Source organism: Carassius gibelio, chromosome B11 (assembly GCF_023724105.1).
Source record: "Carassius gibelio isolate Cgi1373 ecotype wild population from Czech Republic chromosome B11, carGib1.2-hapl.c, whole genome shotgun sequence".
Taxonomy (NCBI): Eukaryota; Metazoa; Chordata; class Actinopteri; order Cypriniformes; family Cyprinidae; genus Carassius; species Carassius gibelio.
In genome coordinates, this window is record NC_068406.1 from 25,339,764 (window position 1) to 25,359,763 (window position 20,000).

The 20,000-nt window shown below is 40.4% G+C and overlaps 2 protein-coding genes and 1 long non-coding RNA gene across 4 annotated transcripts in view; 2 read left to right on the forward strand and 1 right to left on the reverse strand.

Annotated features, from left to right (window-relative positions):
• LOC127968480 (atlastin-2) overlaps positions 1–3,551 on the forward strand; it is a 21,996-nt gene extending 18,445 nt beyond the window's left edge. Inside the window, exon 13 of one of the 2 annotated variants that reach the window (XM_052569742.1) lies at positions 1,293–3,549. In XM_052569742.1, the coding sequence (XP_052425702.1) occupies positions 1,293–1,400 (108 nt within the window). In that variant the 3' untranslated portion in view covers positions 1,401–3,549. Of the gene's footprint in view, positions 1–1,292 lie in introns of both variants that reach the window. The other variant, XM_052569743.1, reaches the window with a different exon arrangement.
• LOC127968479 (lysyl oxidase homolog 4-like) overlaps positions 2,951–20,000 on the reverse strand; it is an 18,258-nt gene continuing 1,208 nt past the window's right edge. Inside the window, exons 2-15 of the mRNA XM_052569741.1 lie at positions 19,707–20,000; positions 19,264–19,478; positions 15,759–15,797; positions 15,469–15,679; positions 15,214–15,394; positions 13,976–14,130; positions 13,232–13,399; positions 12,574–12,736; positions 7,920–8,163; positions 6,978–7,093; positions 5,925–6,061; positions 5,460–5,571; positions 4,140–4,770; positions 2,951–3,086 (exon numbers count right to left, since the gene is read on the reverse strand). The exon at positions 19,707–20,000 is cut by the window's right edge and continues 206 nt beyond it. Of these exons, the coding sequence (XP_052425701.1) occupies positions 4,700–4,770; positions 5,460–5,571; positions 5,925–6,061; positions 6,978–7,093; positions 7,920–8,163; positions 12,574–12,736; positions 13,232–13,399; positions 13,976–14,130; positions 15,214–15,394; positions 15,469–15,679; positions 15,759–15,797; positions 19,264–19,478; positions 19,707–20,000 (2,106 nt within the window). The 3' untranslated portion in view covers positions 2,951–3,086; positions 4,140–4,699. The remainder of the gene's footprint in view (positions 3,087–4,139; positions 4,771–5,459; positions 5,572–5,924; positions 6,062–6,977; positions 7,094–7,919; positions 8,164–12,573; positions 12,737–13,231; positions 13,400–13,975; positions 14,131–15,213; positions 15,395–15,468; positions 15,680–15,758; positions 15,798–19,263; positions 19,479–19,706) is intronic.
• On the forward strand, positions 8,157–15,471 carry LOC127968488 (uncharacterized). Its single transcript, XR_008155986.1, has 4 exons — positions 8,157–9,319; positions 11,875–13,443; positions 13,923–14,189; positions 15,127–15,471. It is a non-coding gene; the product is annotated as an uncharacterized LOC127968488 (long non-coding RNA).

Consider the following 20,000-nt stretch of genomic DNA (forward strand, 5'->3'; position numbering starts at 1 on the left):
ATTTTTTAACTAGAGGCAGTTAAACTCTCTCTCGCTCTCTCTCTCCCTCTGTGTATGTGTGTGTGTAACGTTAACTTGCATAGCGTTTGGAAGTTATTTCGTGAAGATTGCATAGAAGTGAAATTCTCACCTTTTTCTAGATCGAAACTGCCAGTTACTTTACCACTGACAAGTGTGATATCACGGTCCGTGAACTTCGCCGGCGGATGATCGCATCGTTTGCGGTGTTATTGATGCTTTGTATGCCACCAGGGCTCGAAGGCCGAAACAAAGTGCGCGATCCAGATTGTGTTTCTGACTGCAGGCAGAGACTGCAGGTGAGCAGGCAACACAAACTGATGGTAATTGATCTTATAATAGTGGGCGAAAAAAGAACATTCCGCAAAATGCTTCAGGTGTAGCACAATCCCGGTCCATGATTGCAAATGCGGTATTTAGACAGGTTACTTCCGTACACGCTTAAACGACTTCCTTTTAAACTGAAACGCCTTCCGTTTACACTGAAATGCCTTCCGTTTATACTGAAAATTCACGCACATCCACATATGAAATCACTCGCATATATACATGTACACATGTTTTTCTCATCTGAACTGTATACGTTAGTAAATGTTATTGTTTATGTATGCGCGAGTGTTTTATGGATGTGTATGCGCTCATCGAGTTTATATGTATGTGCGAGTGTTTAATAGGTGTATATGCATGGATCAAGTTAATATGTATATGTGAGTATCTGTAGGTGTATGCACGTGTCAAGTTTATATGTATACGCAAGTTATTCACAAGTGTGTATGCATACATTGCTAACATTATATGTATTGGTATCGATTTCATATTAGTGTTCACGTGTATTTTATATATGTATTTTTGAACATTCAGTAGTATGCATGTATATGCGAGTAATTTATAGGTGTATATGCACGTGTTTTATGTATGTATTGATAAGGGAAGTTTGATTTAAATCCTACACGGCGCCTCATATGTGTGTGTGTGTGTGTGTGTGTGTGTCTGTCTGTCTGTCTGTCTGTCTGTCTGTGTGTGTGTGTGTGTGTGTGTGTGTGTGTGTGTGTGTGTGTGTGTTCTCATCTTACATTCCTCTGCATCTCTTCTTGTGTTCATGACGTGAGGGTGAGTAACTGATGGCAGACAGATGTGTAGTTCAGTGTGTCAGTAACGTCTCGCTCTCTTCTCACTTCATGCTCACAGAGGACGCCGCGGACGGTGAGAATGACCTCTGACCTCTTCCTGTCATCACGAGTGTGTGCGACGCTAACACACGTCTCTGGTTTCAGGTGTTCTCCAAACTGTTGGAGGTGGTGTGGAGCAGAGTGACGCGGAGCGCCGTGAAGAGACCGAGACAGAGACTGTCCTCCAACAACAACCTCAAGAAGAGGAACTAGCCTCACGCCACCGCCGAGGATTCTGGGGCTTCACCGGGTGTCCTCTCTCTCATCGGTGTTCACGGAGAAGCGTTCGGACGCTCTGAGCGGGTCACCATCCACTACAGGACCTGTTTGAGAACGCTGAACTGTACCAGTGACACCACCGTCTCTCTGCTGCACAGACGAACTTCCTGTGCTTCACCATTCCCTCCGTCCGGACTGTGTTTCCAGAACAGACAGCTGCTCACTGACGGGCGTGGTGTGTGTGTGTGTGTACACACACACGCACACAAACATACTCGTGCATCACTCTCTCTCTCACACACACGCACACACACACACATACTCTCACACACTTAGTTTTATACCATCTTCATTCATGTCTTCTGCCTTGAGCTTCATCATTCCAGAATGTTTAATTGTTTTTCCACTCATAATTATATTTATTTATTTTTCAATCTGTTGATTAAGATGAATCGCTGGATGTTGATGTGTGAGTTGTTCCTGAAGTGTTCTTCAGAACTGCATCATGTCTTTAATCTCTTGAGAGCTGAACAACAGCATGAGATCAGTTTGGACCGAGACGATATAAACCCAGGGTTTCTTAGAGTCCTTATTCACATTTCACTGGAGTGTTTTACTGAATGCTTTTAAATCAGAGCAGAAAGTGTTAAACTCTTAAAGTCATGGCATTAATGTTGCTTGCAGTCCTCAGTATTTCTCAAATCCTGCTTTTCCTTCAGGTTTAGCTGATTTTTCTGAGCCATGTCTTTTACAATCATAAACTCACTTCATGTGGATTGACTTCTGATATAACCAGACTTCAGATCTCATGTTGTTTTCTATCTCTTCAGGGATTTTTCTCTTGGTTTCTGCAGGTTTTATGAAGCTAAATTAAGACCATCAGACAGGTGAGATTGTGTATGTATGGTTTTATATGATTTAATGTAAGGATATTCAGTATAATAGTTGTATTATTCTCCTGACTCTCTGGGTTCATACAGTATGAAATATTAATGTCTTCTGTTTGACACAAGACGTTTATTTTTCAAGTATTCAGTGCTTTAAGTGTCCCAAAAGAGGTGCCGGTACTCGATTATAGCCTTTTTTTTTGAGGACTCCCATCATCCCCTGAGGTAACAACAACTATATTGAAGGGGTTTTATAGACAGCAGTCAACAGACGACCTTAATAATAAATCCTTTTATTAGTTTGTGGATTTGCTTGCACTAGAAAGAACTACTGAACATAAATAAAATGTGAAAAAGGATTTTGAAAAAATACCCTTAGAAAGAGCTACTGCTTTACTGCATTCAAACTCACGAACTGATTCAAATGATTCGTGAACCCGCTACGAACTCCCGAACTGGTTCAAATGATTCACGCTCCATACTCCGAACTAGGAAGAATTAGGAAGCGTGCATTGTGAAGGGCGCTGTGAAAAGCGGCAGCGCAGGCAAAGGATTAAATCCTCTATTAAAACAGATCCAAATGAACGTACTGGTGTGATAAAAACACGTTCTCGGCGCACGGAGAGGTGAGGGTACGCTCAAGAGATATATTTGGAAGTGACGGTACTGAGTACCGCTGTGTACCGGCCACTTAAAGCACTGGAAGTATTGAAACACAATCTGTGCATGTGACACAACGGTGATGAAACCTTTCTGACACAGATTCTGCTGCTCTGTTAATAATCATAATAACCTAGAACAGTGGTTCCCAACCTTTTTCAACTCGCGGCCCACACAACCAAACACATATGTTTGCGCGGCCCACTTCAAAAAAATTAACTGACCCCGCTATTGTTGGGTTAATAACTTAGTACTCAGAAGCTAGATTTTAAACTGTATTTATTGAATAAACATGGACAAAAAAAAAAAAAAACTATCGCGATTTTTTTGATCAATTTTGCAATTGTGACACACACCGATATGCTTTTACAGTCATAAATGCATTCAGGATTAATTTTAAACATATTTCCAAAAGAAAACCAATCAGAGCTTTATCAAAAAGTTGTAACATCTCTAGAACAGACATAAGTCAAAATTATCACTATAGTGAAGATGTAAAGAAATGTATAGACTTGTGGCAAAAAAAAAAAAAAAAAAATCCTGTATACAGGGACTTTTTTTTCTTTTTTGCCATGCATTGTTCATAGAGCTCATTAATTGTAGCGGTGCCTCAGGTGTTTGCAGTGTGTATACAGTAGGCTATGTGTTTGCAGTCAGCAGTGAGAGCGCATAAATATAACGCGAAAGCACATTAAAATAATGCACGAGTGCGAATCTCTCTGTTCGCACGCAGATTTCCTTTGCTCGTTCACACTTAAAACGTGTCTCCTCTCACTTAAACTGCATCCTGTTCACTAACAAATTCACTCTATGCTCATGTGTTGGACATGAATTATTTTCGCACATTTTTATTTCTAGCCTTTTACCGCAGTGAGAACGCTCTGATCCGTCAACATTGGCTCAGAAAAAAGGCGCATCACAGACAGTGTGTGAACCTGGAGTTAGGCATATGCCCAGACTCTGTTCTCGCGCTAGGCGCAATGCATTCTGATTGGATCAGATAGCATACTACGGGAGGTCAGGGCCACGGAAAACTGTGCTATAAAGCGATTTAGAAATCGCGCACGCTCAAATCGTGATTTTAGGACGTTTCCTTTTAATCGCACAGCCCTAGAATGGACTGCAAATGAACAGAAAATAATTGGCGGCCCACCTGGCCGCGGCCCACAGGTTGAAAACCACTGACCTAGAATCATATTCAAGACTAAAGGAGAGGCTAAAACTAGCACCAGTGGCCAGAGAAATAATCATGACAACATCAGAAAACATCTTGAAATCATCAACGCAACACTCAACAAGAACTATGAGTTTTACAACCTTTTTATTAACAGAAATTGAGGTATCAGATTATTTGATTAAATAAAAGTTTCAAAAACGTGAACTAGAATATGAAAATGACGAGCAGAAAAAAATTACACTTTTTGGAAGAAAAGTTCTATTCCGTTTACAAGTGGTGACAACCTGAAAAACTGTTCCCGTTTCATGACGGATTCTCAATGTTAGTGTCTTTATTTTGTGTCGTCACATGTTTCCTGTGAATCTCGTCTGGGTGATGAAGATGAATCACACACAGCCTCGGTGAGATGTGCTGGAAACATCTGCACAAACTCAAGAAATCTCTCATTATAACGGCAGGAAGTTCTTCTGATCTTCTGCTTCATGAATACTGGCCGAGCTGTCAATCATCGCACTAACCCCACCCCCTACCCGTCAATCACACAGACTCCGCCCAGCGAGCGTGCTCCATCACAGGAAGTTGTTTGAGATCTGACGCTGGTGTTCAAACAGGTCCTCTGCCTCTGCGCTGTAAGCGTCTCCTGAAACAGCCAGAAAACTCATGTCTGAGTTTCATTTACATCTTTATCTTTGAAATGTGTTCAAAAAGGAAATAGTTCACATAGAAATTTCTAGCAAGTTTTACCAATAACTATAGGAAACAGCAAGTTATTAAACATGACGTTTTTAAATAGATGGACTAAAATACTATTTTCTTTTAAAATGTATTACAATAACTTATGAATTAACTAAATATTTTAATTGTATGCATTATTTAATTTATTATTATTTATTGCAAAAAAATAAGTAAAGTTTTTTTTACATTTTATTTTATTTTGCAAATAGTATATATTCATAATACTGGCCATTAATATAAAATACGTCTCCTAAAAATACATTCTTGTAAAACATACTCCAGTAATACTTTTTTTTTTTTGCTAGCAAAAAATATATATATATATTTACAATTTAAATGAATAATTTTTATTACATTATTATTTTTTTAAGCATCAAAAGCATGAACGTTTAAATTTTTTAATGTCATTAATACATTTGTATTTGCTTATTTTCTTTTGTATTGTGTAAAACAGAAAGTAGTAGCAGGTGCATTTTCAGAGTATTTTCTTGTAACCTGTAAGTAGTTTTGAGAGAGTTATGTGGATCTGGATCTGATGTGTTCAGACAGTGAAGTGAAGTGAAGTGAAGTGAAGTGAAGTGAAGTGTGTCTCACCGCTGTGGCAGCCGTACAGATAGACACGTGCTCCGTCGTAGCGGCAGCGGCAGCGCATCACGTTATTCTGGAAATCAGACTCGGCCATATCCAGCGACGGATTCACCTCCACCTGCGCGCAGGTGTGTGTGTGTGTGTGTGTGTGTGAGAGAGAGAGAATGTGTGTGTGTGAGAGAGAGAGAGAGAGAGAGAGAGAGAGAGAGAGGTTAAGGCTTTATTTGTCGTCTGAGTGTTGAAGGACTGTAATCACGGCGAGGATCTCAGATAAACAGCCTGTGATCCGGTCAAACACACGAAGAGATCCAAGCAACAAACCTTTAAAATCAAACTAGACTGAGGGCCGTGGGCAAAAAATAAAACGTTACATTATGTAGGATTAGTGTGAGCGTGACCTCTGACCTCAGGTTTAGGGTTAGTGTGAGCGTGACCTCTGACCTCAGGTTTAAGGTGAGCGTGACCTCTGACCTGGAAGATGTAGTCTCCGGGCCGGACGTCGGTGATGTCCACCCACTGGCAGTCGATGTCGTGGCTGTACGTATCCCAGCAGCCCACAGTGATGCCCTGATCGCCCATGTTATAGCAGGCATAGCGTTTGCTCAGACCTGTTACCGTGGAGACCAAGCAGAACCAGAGGTCATGACCTCATCAGGTTTTACATGATTCCTGTTCTGCAGTTATTCACTTCACTCCAGTCTGAAACTACACTGAATACATGGACTGTATTTTTACTCTAGAAGTTCTAAGCAGCCATGCATTATTGTTCTCTGCTGATCTCTACATAAGAAGAGTTCCACCACTGCTCCAGCAGGTGTCAGTAGATCTAGATGAGGAGTAATGTACTGCATCTCCTTCACTGTACACCACTGAGACAGAGGACCCTCCAGCACGGTTGTTACGATAATTAAATGTCAGAAATAGTTTATAACATTTCATTAAAAAATGAGAAAATATTTGAAAAAAGATGGTCTTTTTAAAAAGTATTTATTTGGAAAATATTATTAAATATAAAAATATTATTTAGAATAACAATTAGGGCTGTCAGTCAATTCATTTGTAATCAGATTAACTACTTGTAGTTTTTAAATTAGAATTTTAGTGATTTTTAACTTCCACTCAAGTATAATTCTGGCCTGATATTTACACTTTTAATCAAATAAATTTTACTCAGTATTCGTATTTTCCCTTAAATTTATATTTTTGTACTTTTTTTTTTTTTAAACCCCTAAAAAGAAATAACTAAAACTATTTATATTTTTCCTCAGCTTTTCAGGATTTAATGACTAAAGATTTATACAAAAGATTTGTACTATTTCTACATGTTAAATATGGAAATATTTTAGAACTTGGTTTAACCGATAAAAAGTATATTAATAAAAATTAAAAAAGGGTCTAGGTCTAGGTCCCAGGTCTAGGATCCTAGTCTTAAAAAATATATACATATATTTTGTAATTATAAACACATTTTAAATAAGAAAATTAATTCTTAACTAAATTTAAATAAGAAAGATGCGGCTTCACCTTCAGGGCAGTACGTGTCCTCCAGACAGAAGCTGGCCTTGTGACCCTCCGCGACCTTTGTGCCGTTCAGGGTCAGGAGGTCATAGTGCGTGAACACCTCAATGCTGTGGTAGTGCCTGTAAGAGACGAAGAGCACGGCTCAGTCAAACACCACCATCATGTGACACTATCCTGGCCTCTGATTGGCTGCTGGAGCGAGAGGCGATGTAACCGTGACACCAGCACAAACGCAGTGACATCACAGTGACAGAAAACACACAAACAGACTTTTAGATAATAGCACTAAAATAACTAATACATAAAAATGATTCAAGAATTATATTAATTATATGGTGTAAGTGTTTTGCCTTGTTTGTTTTATTGTGAAATTAGTTATTTATTCCAATTCAACATTTTTATTAAATTAATTTTAGTAATTGTATTAATAAGATTTTTTTCAATTATTTATTTTGATCTGACTTTTTTATTAATTTTATTTTTACAAAATATTAATTCTAATTTCATATGATTAATTTTCACAACTAATATTTTGATGAATTAGTCAATTTCAGTCAATTAGTCAGTTTTGTTTTGTTTGTTTCATTTTAAAATCTATTTATTAACATTTATTTAATCTAGTTTGTCATTTTTATTATTCAGTTCATTTGATTAAGTACTTTTTTAAAATAACTTTATCACTAGTAAAGTGATAAATCTTTCTCAAAAGATCCTCATAACAAGCCCCTGCTAAAATAACCAGACAGAGCTCAGTTCATCATGAGTGTGATGTTTTCTGAGCGCACAGAGAGATGATAAATGTTTTTATTTTTTTAACATCAAAGTGGTTTTAAAACCTCGAGGCACAAGACGAGAAAGAACTCAATTTAGCACATGCACTCTCACACTCGCTCTCTCTTTCTCTCTCACACACACACACACACACACACACACTCACACACTCACCGGTGGCACTGGTGCCAGGTCCAGGACTCCCGTGAGGCTCGCGGTCTGAAGTCGGCCCGTCCGAGGTTCATGATGCGTGAGGAGAAGCGCAGCAGGCGGCGGTGACCGTAGGGCCAGGCCATGCGTGCGGCGGAGGACGACAGACAGTTCTCCTCGTGAGCGCAGGTCAGCAGGTGCAGCGGCCGGTCCTCCAGATACGCAGACTCCTGCACCAGCTGCGCGTCGATCACCAGATCCGGAGCCGCTGAGGACACACACAACACACATACACACATACACAAGAGCAACAGATTTAACAGCTGCTTTAATACTGCAGCGAATCACTTTAATACAAATATTACATTTAACCTTTTTGGTCTGCTGAACCCCTTCGATAATATTTACTTTAAGTCACTTTGAGATTATGTGTGTGTGTGTGTGTTAAGGTGCACTGTAAAAATTTTCCAGGATTTCACAATATATAACTGTAATATTTCACAGTTAATTACATTATTACCACTTCACAGGCTTTAACTGTGATAATTCACAATATAATACCGTATTTAGACTTTTACTGTGAAAATAATGCAGGCGCGGGGCTTTTACAAGAAACTACTGTGAATGCCGTCTTTTTTGAGTGGCAACTGCGGCAGCGTCATCAGAGCGTCATCAGAGCTCTCTGATCTACGTGGTCTCATTCGGTGGATTCAGACAGCGGTAAGTGTTTAAATGTCAAACTTTATCAATTTGATGTTTTTTATATGATAGTGCATGTAATTTAAAAGTATGAACCAAATTAGGGTTAGTTGTAGGTTCTGTTGTCATGTTTTTGTAAGTTAGCTGGAGCAGACTCGCATCGACGATTAAGCGCGCAAATTTGAATGAAAAGACGTTGGTTGTAGTGTTAATTATACCGTATTAAGTTAACTGTGAGATGTCTGATTAGATACACCGTCGAACATTTAACTTTAGCTTTAAAGCCTCTGCAAACGGAACATGTAAATTATGTAAATTGTTGTGTGCGAATGCTTTGCCTAGGTAAATCACACACCTCTACTTTGGTGAAGGTCTATTCTTGACTGTGTTTGTGATGGAAATGTTTTTCAGTTCAGTTCCATGCATTTTTTTTTCTGAATTACAGTACTTACACCTGAATTACACCTTTGTTTAAACTGAGCTAACTTTAGTTTGACTCTGTACTGCAAAAGCAGTGACCCACTGAAGGTGGTGACTGGGAACTGACACTTTTTTCATCACACGAATTAAACTAACAGGTTTCTTCTGTCTTTTTGTTTGTAGGTGCTTCTTGGGCATCAACCCACAGACAGGCACAAAATCTAAGAGGCAGAGAGGTCACATGAACCAGCAAGTCTGCACTCTTATCAGGAAGCTCATTGACTTCGAATGGATGTCAATCTAATGTAAGCTGTGTTCCAATTTAAGAACGGACTAATGAAACACAGTATCTGTGTTAAAGGAACATGCTGACTTATTCCCCGTATCCCCCAGAGTTAGATAACTCTATACATACCCTTCTCATCTCCGTGCTTGCCGTAAGTCTGTCTGAGGCAACCACCGCTAGCCTAGCTTAGCACAAAGACTGGAGGTAAACGGCTCCAGCTAGCATACTGCTCCCAATAAGTGACAAAATAACGCCAACATTTTCCTATTTACATGTTGTGATTTGTATAGTCACAGTGACTCTAACCATCTTCTAACCGTATACATACTGGGAACTATATTCTCAGAAGGAGTGATTTTCTCACAGCACCTGAGAAGCCCTGTGGTGAGGAGCAGAGAGTTTGCTCAGAATTGGAGTGAATCACTCCAAAGAAGTAGCAGTGCTTCGCCTTCTGAGAATATAGTTCCCAGTATGTATACAGTTAGAAGATGGTTGTGTCTCATATGACCTTGTTATTTGTACACACTGTGACTATACAAATCACAACATGTAAATAGGAAAATGTTGGCGTTATTTTGTCACTTATTGAGAGCAGTATGCTAGCTGGAGCTGTTTACCTCCAGTCTTTGTGCTAAGCTAGGCTAGCGGTGGGTGCGTCAAACAGAGGCACTCAAGGAGATGAGAAGGGTATGTATGGACTTATCTAACTCTGGGGGATACGGTGAATAAGCTAAAGTCCCAAAAAGTCGGCGTGTTCCTTTAAGCTAGATGTAGTTATGCAGTAAGAAGTTTACTGAAGCTATTAAAGGGTTAGTTCACCCAAAATTGAAAAATCTGTCATTAATTACATCCCCTCACGATGTTCCAAACACAAGAATTATGTTCTACACAAATTAAGAACATTTTAAGCAATATGAGAGCTTTCTGATCCCACCTATAGACTACTATGTTATAACCATTTTCAAGTCCGAGAAAGGTAGTAAAACCATCGTTAAAATAGTCCATGTGACTACAGTGGTTCAACCTCAATGTTTATGATGCGACGAGAATACTTTTTGTGCCCAATGCAATCACATGCATGATCGAGAACACATCACGTGAACAGCATCGGATACTGGCACAGAAAGGAAAAATGTTGAATAAAGTCGGTATTCTATTTTGTTTTGTTTTGTTTCTGCGCAGTAAATGTATTCTCGTCGCTTCATAACATTAAGGTTTAACCACTGTATACATATGGACTATTTTAACAATCTTTCCGGGCCTTGAAAGTAAAATAATTGCTGTCCATGGAGGATACAGAAAGCTCTCGGATTAATTTGTGTTCCAAAGATTTTTGGGGTGAACTATCCCTTTAATGTGTTCTATAGTGTCTCCTGATTCAATGTAGAGTTTAGACAGACTGCAAAATAAATGTGTAAAATTAATTGTTTTTACGTTTATTTGATTTTAACATGCCTTGACGTCTAAAAAACGTGAAATTTACAGTACTTTACAATAGTTTTAAGTGTAAATTTACATTACTTGCTACTGTGTTGAATTACTATGCAATTTAGCATGCAATTTTTGCTTAAAGGATTAGTTCACCCAAAAATGAAAATTCTGTCAGTAATTACTCACCCTCATGTTGTTCCAACCCCGTAAGACCTTCGTTCATCTTCGGAACACAAATTAAAATATTTTTGATTAAATCTGAGAGCTGTCTCACTCCTCCATAGGCTTCTAAGGGATTGAAACTTGCTGGCCCAGAAAATGTATTAAAAACATCATTAATATAGTCCAAGTGACTACAGTGGCTCAATCTTACGTTTACCAAGCAACGAGAATACTTTTTGTGCGCAAAACCCCCCCAAAAATAATGACTTTATTCCACTATTCATTTCCTTCTCTCTGGGCCTCGGGTGAATTCATGTAGTATAACAGCGTAGCGCTTCTGTGTTATACGTCACATGCATCACACACATGACCAGCGTCGGCCAATAGTGAGCCTACGTGTGACGTATAACACAGAAGCGCTACGCTGTTTTACTACATGAAAAAACTCAAGGCCCACAGAGAAGAAAATGAATTGTGGAATAAAGTTGTTGTTTTTTTTACGCACAAAGTATTCTCGTCGCTTTATAAACTTAAGATTGAGCTACTGGAGTCACTTGGACTATATTAAAGATGTCTTTAATACATTTTTCTGGGCCAGCAAGTTTCAAACCCTTAGAAGCCGATGGAGGAGTGATCCAGCTCTCAGATTTCATCAAAAATATCTTAATTTGTGCTCTGTAATTACTGACAGAATTTTCATTTTTGGGTGAACTAACCTTTTAACCTCAATCATGTTACTTTCAGTCCTGTTACTCACGTGAAAAATAATAGGACTGGGTAAAAGTAACAGGAGTGATTAGAGTCCTGGTTTGTTGATTTAATATTAATTGAGAGTACTATTCACATTTTTTTTAATAGTTGAAATTACTTAAATTGTAGACATTTTAGGATTAGTGTTACAATGCGAGCACCATACTTACAGTGAGTCAGTCCACCACAGAGTAACTTAAAATTTTTGTCTTTCTTATCTTTTGTATATAGTGGATAGAACCCACACTATGCAGGTGCCAGCTGCGAGGGAAGGAGAGAGACACCTGCGACACCACCTTTTTGTCTTTTCTTACATCTCTCTCCCTCACTCTCTCTTCTCTGTCTCCTTCTTTCTCTTTTGACACACATTCCTGTTACCCAGTGTCAATCCCTGTTGCCCAGTGTTTTATTCATGTAATTAAATTGTATTTTACTTCTAAAAAATAAAAGTTATGTCACTGTTTTTATCAGTTTTGTTTGGTCCATCATTTATGCTAAATCACAGTAATAGATAGACATTCACAGTTATGTACAGTAATTCTACAGCTGCTTACTGCTAAATTACAGTAATAGATAGACTAATTTTACAGTTAAATACATTAATTCTACATCTGCTTGCTGCTAAATTACAATAATAGACACTAATTTCACAGTTAAATACATGAATTCTACAGCTGCTTACTGTTAAATTACAGTAATACATAGACACCAACTGTAATTTCACAGTTAAATACATTAATTCTACAGCAGCTTACCGCTAAATCACAGTAATGCGATGTCTAAATTACTGTGAAGTCACAGTATACAGCTGTCATTTCACAATAATTTACTGTAAAAATGTTACAGTAACTTACTGTGAAAGTCATGCAATTATTAACCTGCAATTTATTGTAAATTTACAGTCAAATAATTAACAGTGTGTGCTCGTACCGTCGGCACAGGTGACTCCGGCGGCTCTGGCTCCGCCCCCTCGTGGGCAGGACACCTGTCTGTTCCTGTGGCACTGCTGGATGGAGATCTCTGTGCCGATGCAGTGTGTTCCGCTCAGAAGCACGTCCTCGGACCCGGAGCTGCTGGGCCAGAACCAGGTCTCCTGCGGGACGGACCGAACACATGACTGCCTCCGCAGGAATCCACCCAGAGTCTAATAACGCCCGCTATTACAGCTAATTCATGCACATTATCAAATACTTTCCACGTTCCTCTCCACCGTCTATTTAGCGAGAGGCTTTAATAAGAGTGCAAATGTGCTCCGGTTCAGCAGCTCTATTCTGGGTTTGTTTTCTCTCTGGTTTCCTGCTCTTTCCCTGAATCTGTGCAGGGCTGTAATTACCTCTGCATGGAAACAACAGCCGTGAAAACAGTGAAACGAATAGATTCTGCATTGCGCATCTGACTTTACCTCGTGACTGTGTTTGTTTAATGCTTTTCATCTGCTGCAAGTCATTTATCATGTTGCAAAAAAGAGACACAAGTTTGTTTCCACGCTTTCATTTTTCACTATTAATACCTTGCACCTGTTTCCAAGAAAGTCAGGCTGTTATTCTCTTGAACACATGGTATGGAGGTTGGAGGTAACGTCACGTACCTGATGGGCTCTGGAAGCGAAGCCCAAGCCGAGCTGTCGACACACCACCATGGCTTCATTAATGCCCCAGTTCTGACCGCAGACGGAGCCCCAGCGCTGCTGACCGTTCACCTCCATCAGCACCTCCACCCGGCCCTCCGCCGCCTCCCGCCCCCCCGCCAGACGCACCTGGACATTACAGGACACACCACAGCCCGGGGGGCACTCGTCAGGTCACACACCACTGCTTCATGTTTGCTCAAACTATAACTAACTACAGAACTGTGACAGAAAATATAGATGATGTAGGGGCAAAACTGTTGAAAAATCATTAATACAATCACTAACAGTAGAATTCAATTCTAATTGCTTTTGACCAGTAGGTGGCACCATGACAAACTCAGTGTTTCAATACGGTAAAGTGTCATAAAGTACAATTTCGGCATCATACCATACATTTTTATTCAAAAAACAGTTTGACATATATTAGTCTAAAATCCATAACTTTTTTGCCATCATGATCTCAATCAAATTTGGTGAAAATTGGTCTATGAGGAGTTTGAAAAAGGCAGACAGAATATGTCCGAAACTTCAGACAGTTGGTGGCGCTAGAGCGTTTGAGTCAGAGACTCCAAATTTACTGTGATAAATGTGTATATGGTCTTATATCTGTACACCAAATTTGACAGCGTTTAACCATCCACTTCTGCAGGCTGCCATCGACTCGAGCAGAAGATTACTCTACTACAGGAAGTGTGTACGTACGGTGGCGCTCAGGCCGGTGTTGGGGACGTTGCAGCGGACAGATGCATCCTGGGAGTGTTTGCATGAGTGCAGTGGCACCTCCCGGAAGCGGCACTGTGTGATGGAGCGCTCCTGTCCCGAACACTGCACCGCGTTCATGTGGATCAGACCCGTACCTGCACAAACACATGTTCCACGAGCTGATGAAGAAAACTGCAACTGGCCTGATTGAAAGGTAAATGGAGGCATGTGTGATGTGGACGCTGGATTCAGTAAATTACAATGGAAGTGTTTAATAGATGGAAATGTGTCCAGTTCGGGAGTTCGGAGCGGCTTCTCGGATCATTTGAATCAATTCGAAAAATCGGAGCGGGTTCGCGAATCATTTGAGTCAGTTTGGAGATCGCGAATCATTTGAGTCAGTTCGGGAGTTTGAATGCAGTAATGCAGTAGCTCTTTCTAAGGGTATTTTTTTCAAAATCCTTTTTCACATTTTATTTATGTTCAGTAGTTCTTTCTAGCGCAAGCAAATCCACAAACTAATAAAAGGATTTATTATTAAGGTCGCCTGTTGACTGCTGTATATAAACCCCTTCAATATAGTTGGTGTTACCTCAGGGGATGAGGGGAGTCATCAAAAAAAAAAAAATTTAATATATATATATATATATATATATATATATATATATATATATATATATATATTTTGCTATAATAGAGTGCCGGCACCACTTTTGGGCCACTTAAAGCACTGCTCCTAATCACCACTGAAGAACAGACTGACAGCGTATAATTTAGAGCATTAACCCTGAAAATAGAGCAAAACCCCAAACCTGAGACGATGGAACAGAAGCACATTTATAGGAGAGCATGCTGGGAAGACTCATCTTCATGCTGCTGTAGTGTTGTGATGTGTATGATCAGATTCAGCAGTAAACACTCAGAGCCTCTGTGTTCCACAACATCTGAATAACTCTGAGTGTCCAGACTGGTTTAAACTGGTTACACCAAACATACTATAAGCATGGTTAGGGTTATTGAATAATAATAATATTTTACAGTTATGATGATATACATTCATACATTGTGTTTATGGCCGAATTGTGCCCAAAGGATTAGGAATTTGTATGTATTTTTTGTAATATTTTTATGTAATAATAATTTCTGTTTAGACTAGTGGAGAAACTCAAACTCAACACCCATGAGCCACTGGGAAAGAGGAAATAACACTGAGCTCATATCAGCTCTGGTGACATTACCTTGACCCATGAGCGCTCCTCGTGGGGCGTCTCTGGCCGAGCCGAAGCCCAGCTCTCTGCACACCACGCTGGCCGCGGTCAGATCCCACAGATGGTCACACACGGTCCCCCACTTCCCCTCGCGGAGCACCTCCACCCGACCCTCGCCCAGCCGTGCACCGGCCTTCAGACGCACCGCCGCCTGCAGGAACACACAGACACATGAGCCGTGTCCCCGGGGCCAGGGCTCACAGCTGGACCCTGAGCAGCACTCACCTTCAGAGGGGGCGGAGCCTGCGGGGGTCTGGAGGCGGAGCTTCTGGAGAACTGAGCACCGGGAACACAGCGCACCACTGCGTGCATCCCTCCGGAGCAGGGAACGTCGTGCCGCGGGACGGAGAGCTGTGCTCGACACTGTGCCAGAGACACCTCCGAACCCGAACACTGAACCCTCTCGACCCAGAACGCCTTCTTACTGACCGCAGACCTGCACACACACACACACATCTCTCTCAGAGTCCCTTCATACAGCCAGCACTGACAACAAACAGCGGATGAAGCCTTACCGTGTGGCTGGATCCTCCATCTTTGAGTCCCACAGTTTCCTGAAACACACGAATGAGCCGATCAACAGGACTGCACTAAATAAACAGCTTAATAACCTCCACAAAGGAAACCCAACAGGATACATCGGTTTTTATTACAGTAAAAGTATAGTAACCAATGTTTTTTGTTCATATAACCACAGTTTTATTACAATATCAAGGTTAAACTATGGGAAGTGTATCAAAACTATGGTTTATTTGTGGTTATCCTGAGTTTACGAGACACACAGGATGAATATAGAGATGCAGTCATGAATCAGTGGTTTGAAGGAGAGAACTAGAGTTATTAAAGTCAGATATCTCTTATGATTTCTAGGCGTGTAGAGTTGAGTAGAGACGCTGTGACGTCATCAGACACTACTGAATTATCTCTAGAGAGTTAGTCTGAACTAGAAGTGCAGCTTGTTTCTGGGTTTCTTCTGTCTACAACACACATCATCCTGCAGGATTATACAGCGGCTGAATTCAGACGAGGGTCAACAAAAGAGCTGAAATGACCGTCCTAACGAGTCACTGAATTAAAGCAGCAGTTAAATACCCACAAGCACCTGCTGAAACACATGGAAACACGACAAACTAACACACACACATAGCATTGTGTTTCTGGAGACAGCACGTATATATATCTCTCGTCTGTCTGAGCGCTGGTGGTCCGCTCTGCTGGCAGCATGACTTTAGGAAACCACTTATTTGCCACATCAACAGAGATCCATCCAGGGCTGTGATTGGCTGAGAGCAGTCACATGACCCAAGAGCCACCCGGAGCCACAGACACATCAAGAGAAGATCAGAAGAGATGAAGAAGCTTTTATGAGCGACAAACACTCGTCAGACATGAAAACACACACACACACACACACACACACACACAGCACAAATACACATGACTCTGCCCATAACAGATTAGAAATATGTGCTGAATTTATGTTTTAAACAGCGAAGCTAAGTGAAATAAATTAAAGAGAATTATCATATCACAGATTCTTGATTTTATTGCATTTTAGAAAATGTCCCAACTTTTCTGGAATTGCAGCTTCCTTTTATTCATGATTTATTTTTATTAAAATGTGTGATATATTCACATATGTTCTATGCAAAAAAAATAAATTTCACTTCAAATTTGACCAATGGTTTTTCTTTTTTCTTATTAAAATATGTGGGGGACAAAATGTATTTTTAAATGCTTTGCAAAATGTATTGGCAAAAAATAGTAAATATATTTAGAAACTTATTTTTGCAAATATATTTTTGGCCATACTTTGAAATAAATTAAAATGTTTATTTGAAAATGTTTTTTTTTCCTAATCTAATAAGCACTAGGATTTTCTTCAACCAAACCAAACATCCTTCTTTCAAAGTCCTTTTTTAGAGAAGAAAAGTGCCTTTTCAGTGTGTCCTGTGTCAAACTAATTATGATATTTAAATACAAAGATCTGAGGATTAGATTTAATCCATAACACAACATCAGTGAACCTGGCCTGAAATGAGAACACATATAAAGCCAAGGAGCACATTCTCACAAGGGAAAGAGTTGAAATGAAACGACAGCCAGAATGGAGCTGAACCGGGTGGAGTCCTGTAACCAGCTCTTAAAGATCACTCGCAGAAGCACAGAATCTCTGCGGCTGGAGTCTAATATAGACAGCACAGAAACAGAGACGCAAGCCCAGCATTTAACACTCCTCACAGAACAATACACACTTTCACTTTCACATGTTTCAGATTCAGAATCTGTAGAGATCAGCCCTGAAAAACCAGACAGAAATACTGAAGAAGAGCAGCACTTGCATCACATCTGCTCTGAAACTGTAAAGTGAAGTGAGAGTGAACTAAAGGGCAAAACTATTAAATCTATTCCAGACCACATAAACACTGCTCATTAAAACTGTGCTTTTTCTTGTTAAACTGTCTGTCAGTGCTGCAGTGGGCAGAATCACACACAGTGTTCAGAAAGAGTTTATTAAAAAAGCCCAGCACAGAATTCCTCCAAACAGTTGCCATGACAACTTGCAGCTGTAAACAAAAGCTTGCCCCGCCTCCGAGCTCTTCTGATTGGTTCACTGTTTCAGACCTGACGTTGATGAGCAGCGCTGCGTGTAGAAATATACACTAAATCCTTTTATTTTGACACAGCATCTTGTGTGTGAGAAACTCCAAAAGACCGTCTAGATCATTTTTACATAGAAAAGCAGTAGAATAGTAGCGCAATTGAATGGAAAAATGACAGAACATGTTTTTCCACTGTACTAAAGCTCAAAGTACGCTTCACTTCTGTACGTGTATGTTGTTGTATGCATACAGCCGAACGCATATTGTGTTCCATCTGTGAAACAGCGGAGCAGTGCTGCCACCTTGTGGAACAACTGATTAGTGCAAAACTAATTCAATGCGGATGTGGGACCGTGGGAGCTGTGCGTACAAAGTACGGTTACAAAATGCACGTATAGTATGCTTCTGGTGACGGAATTTGATACTGGTAGAAAATATATTAACATAAATATATCTTGAAGCACATCTGTATTTAGCCACTCTTTGCACATTTTGAAAAATGTTTAAGAATAGATTTTATTTTCTGGCGTATGGTGACTGGAGGTCTTTGGGTTCGCTCGGCTCGTCACTGATGATGAAGATGGTGTGACTATAACTCTTTAATCAGTCTCAGTCAGTCATTATCGGGATGGATCACCACACACTTCCTCTGATTCTCACGATCCTTCTGTCCTGTTATGACTAGATGAAAGAAGCGGCTGATTCGAGCAGGAAGTGGAAGTGAGAGCTGATGGAAAGGCACGCGCTCTGATGAAGAAGGAGAAAGTCTGGGATATTCACAGACACATCCAGAGCAGACGCATGGAATCATGTAATTACAGGCGAGGACACACGCTGCTATTCCTGAATCTCAATCTGACACTAAACACAGTGTGTGGAGGACTGCTTTCTCCAGGGAGGAACACCCTCAAACTACTGCTAGTCCACTAATATAATATCACACAGTTTAGTACATCAAGTTAATCAACTTGCATCAGCTACATTAACATGAGAAATACTTTATTTACTAACCTTTTTATTTTCTTCATTATTATTTTTCAAGCATTATTAATTTACTTTTGTAGTGTTTGCTATTTTTTTTTAATTTTAATTTAATTTTATATTTTCTGTACTTATTTTAATTTTAGGTGTTTTTGTAATTTTTTGTAGTTTTTTTTTAATTATGTCTATACAGGTTTAATTTTTTTTTTTTTTTGGCAGTTTTAATTTTGGTTTTAGTTAGTTGGCAACTAGTTACAATAAGTTCTTAAAAGGTTTAAGTTTTTATATTTTATTGTATTTCAGTATAACATTTATTATTTATTTTTAATTAATAAAAACATGAATTAAACTATAATATCCTTAGCTAGTAGACCATGGAGGCTTGTTCGTTGCTGATCCCCAATGATGAAGGTGGATCTTGTAGACACACACTCACCGGTACACGCGTGTGTCGTGTTGCTCTGCGGACGGGTATCCCAGCATGCCACACACCACACGACTGCTGCTCAGATCCCAGCCCAGACTACACACCTGCCTCCATTTCCCAGCATGCCTCACCTCTAGCACCCCCTCCGTTACCATGGCAGCGCTCCGAGTGGGGGTCAGGACGGGTCGGAGACGCACCTCGTCCAGCCGGAGCGACCCAGACGGCTGAGAGAGACACGGACAAACACAGTTCACTGGACCTTTTTGTTAAATATGACTGAAGATCATGAAGACTGGAGGAATGATGCTGAAAATACAGCGGAGCATCACAGAAATACATTACACTTTAACACAGATTCACTCAGAACACAGATCATTTACATTAGAATAATATTTGACTGTTTTATTCTGATTTTGATCAAAGAAATGCTGCTGAGTATTAGAGGCTCTGACCTGCTCGTCCACGTCGGTGAAGTCCAGATCCATCCTGTTGCTGTGCTCCAGACGGGGATAGACCGGCTCAGGCGCTGGTGCTGATCTCTCAGGGTTTCTGGTGGTCTGAGCGGGCGTCACTTCCTGTGCTCTCCTGTAGGAGGCTCTGCTGCGCAGGAAGTCTGGGATCCGGTGTCCCCGCGGGGTGACGGCGCTCTCGAACCCGTTCCTGCGCAGATGGATGCGATGACCGTTGAGGTGCGGTGAGGACGGGCCCCGGGCCCCGCGGTGGAGACCGATCTCATGCCCACGCAG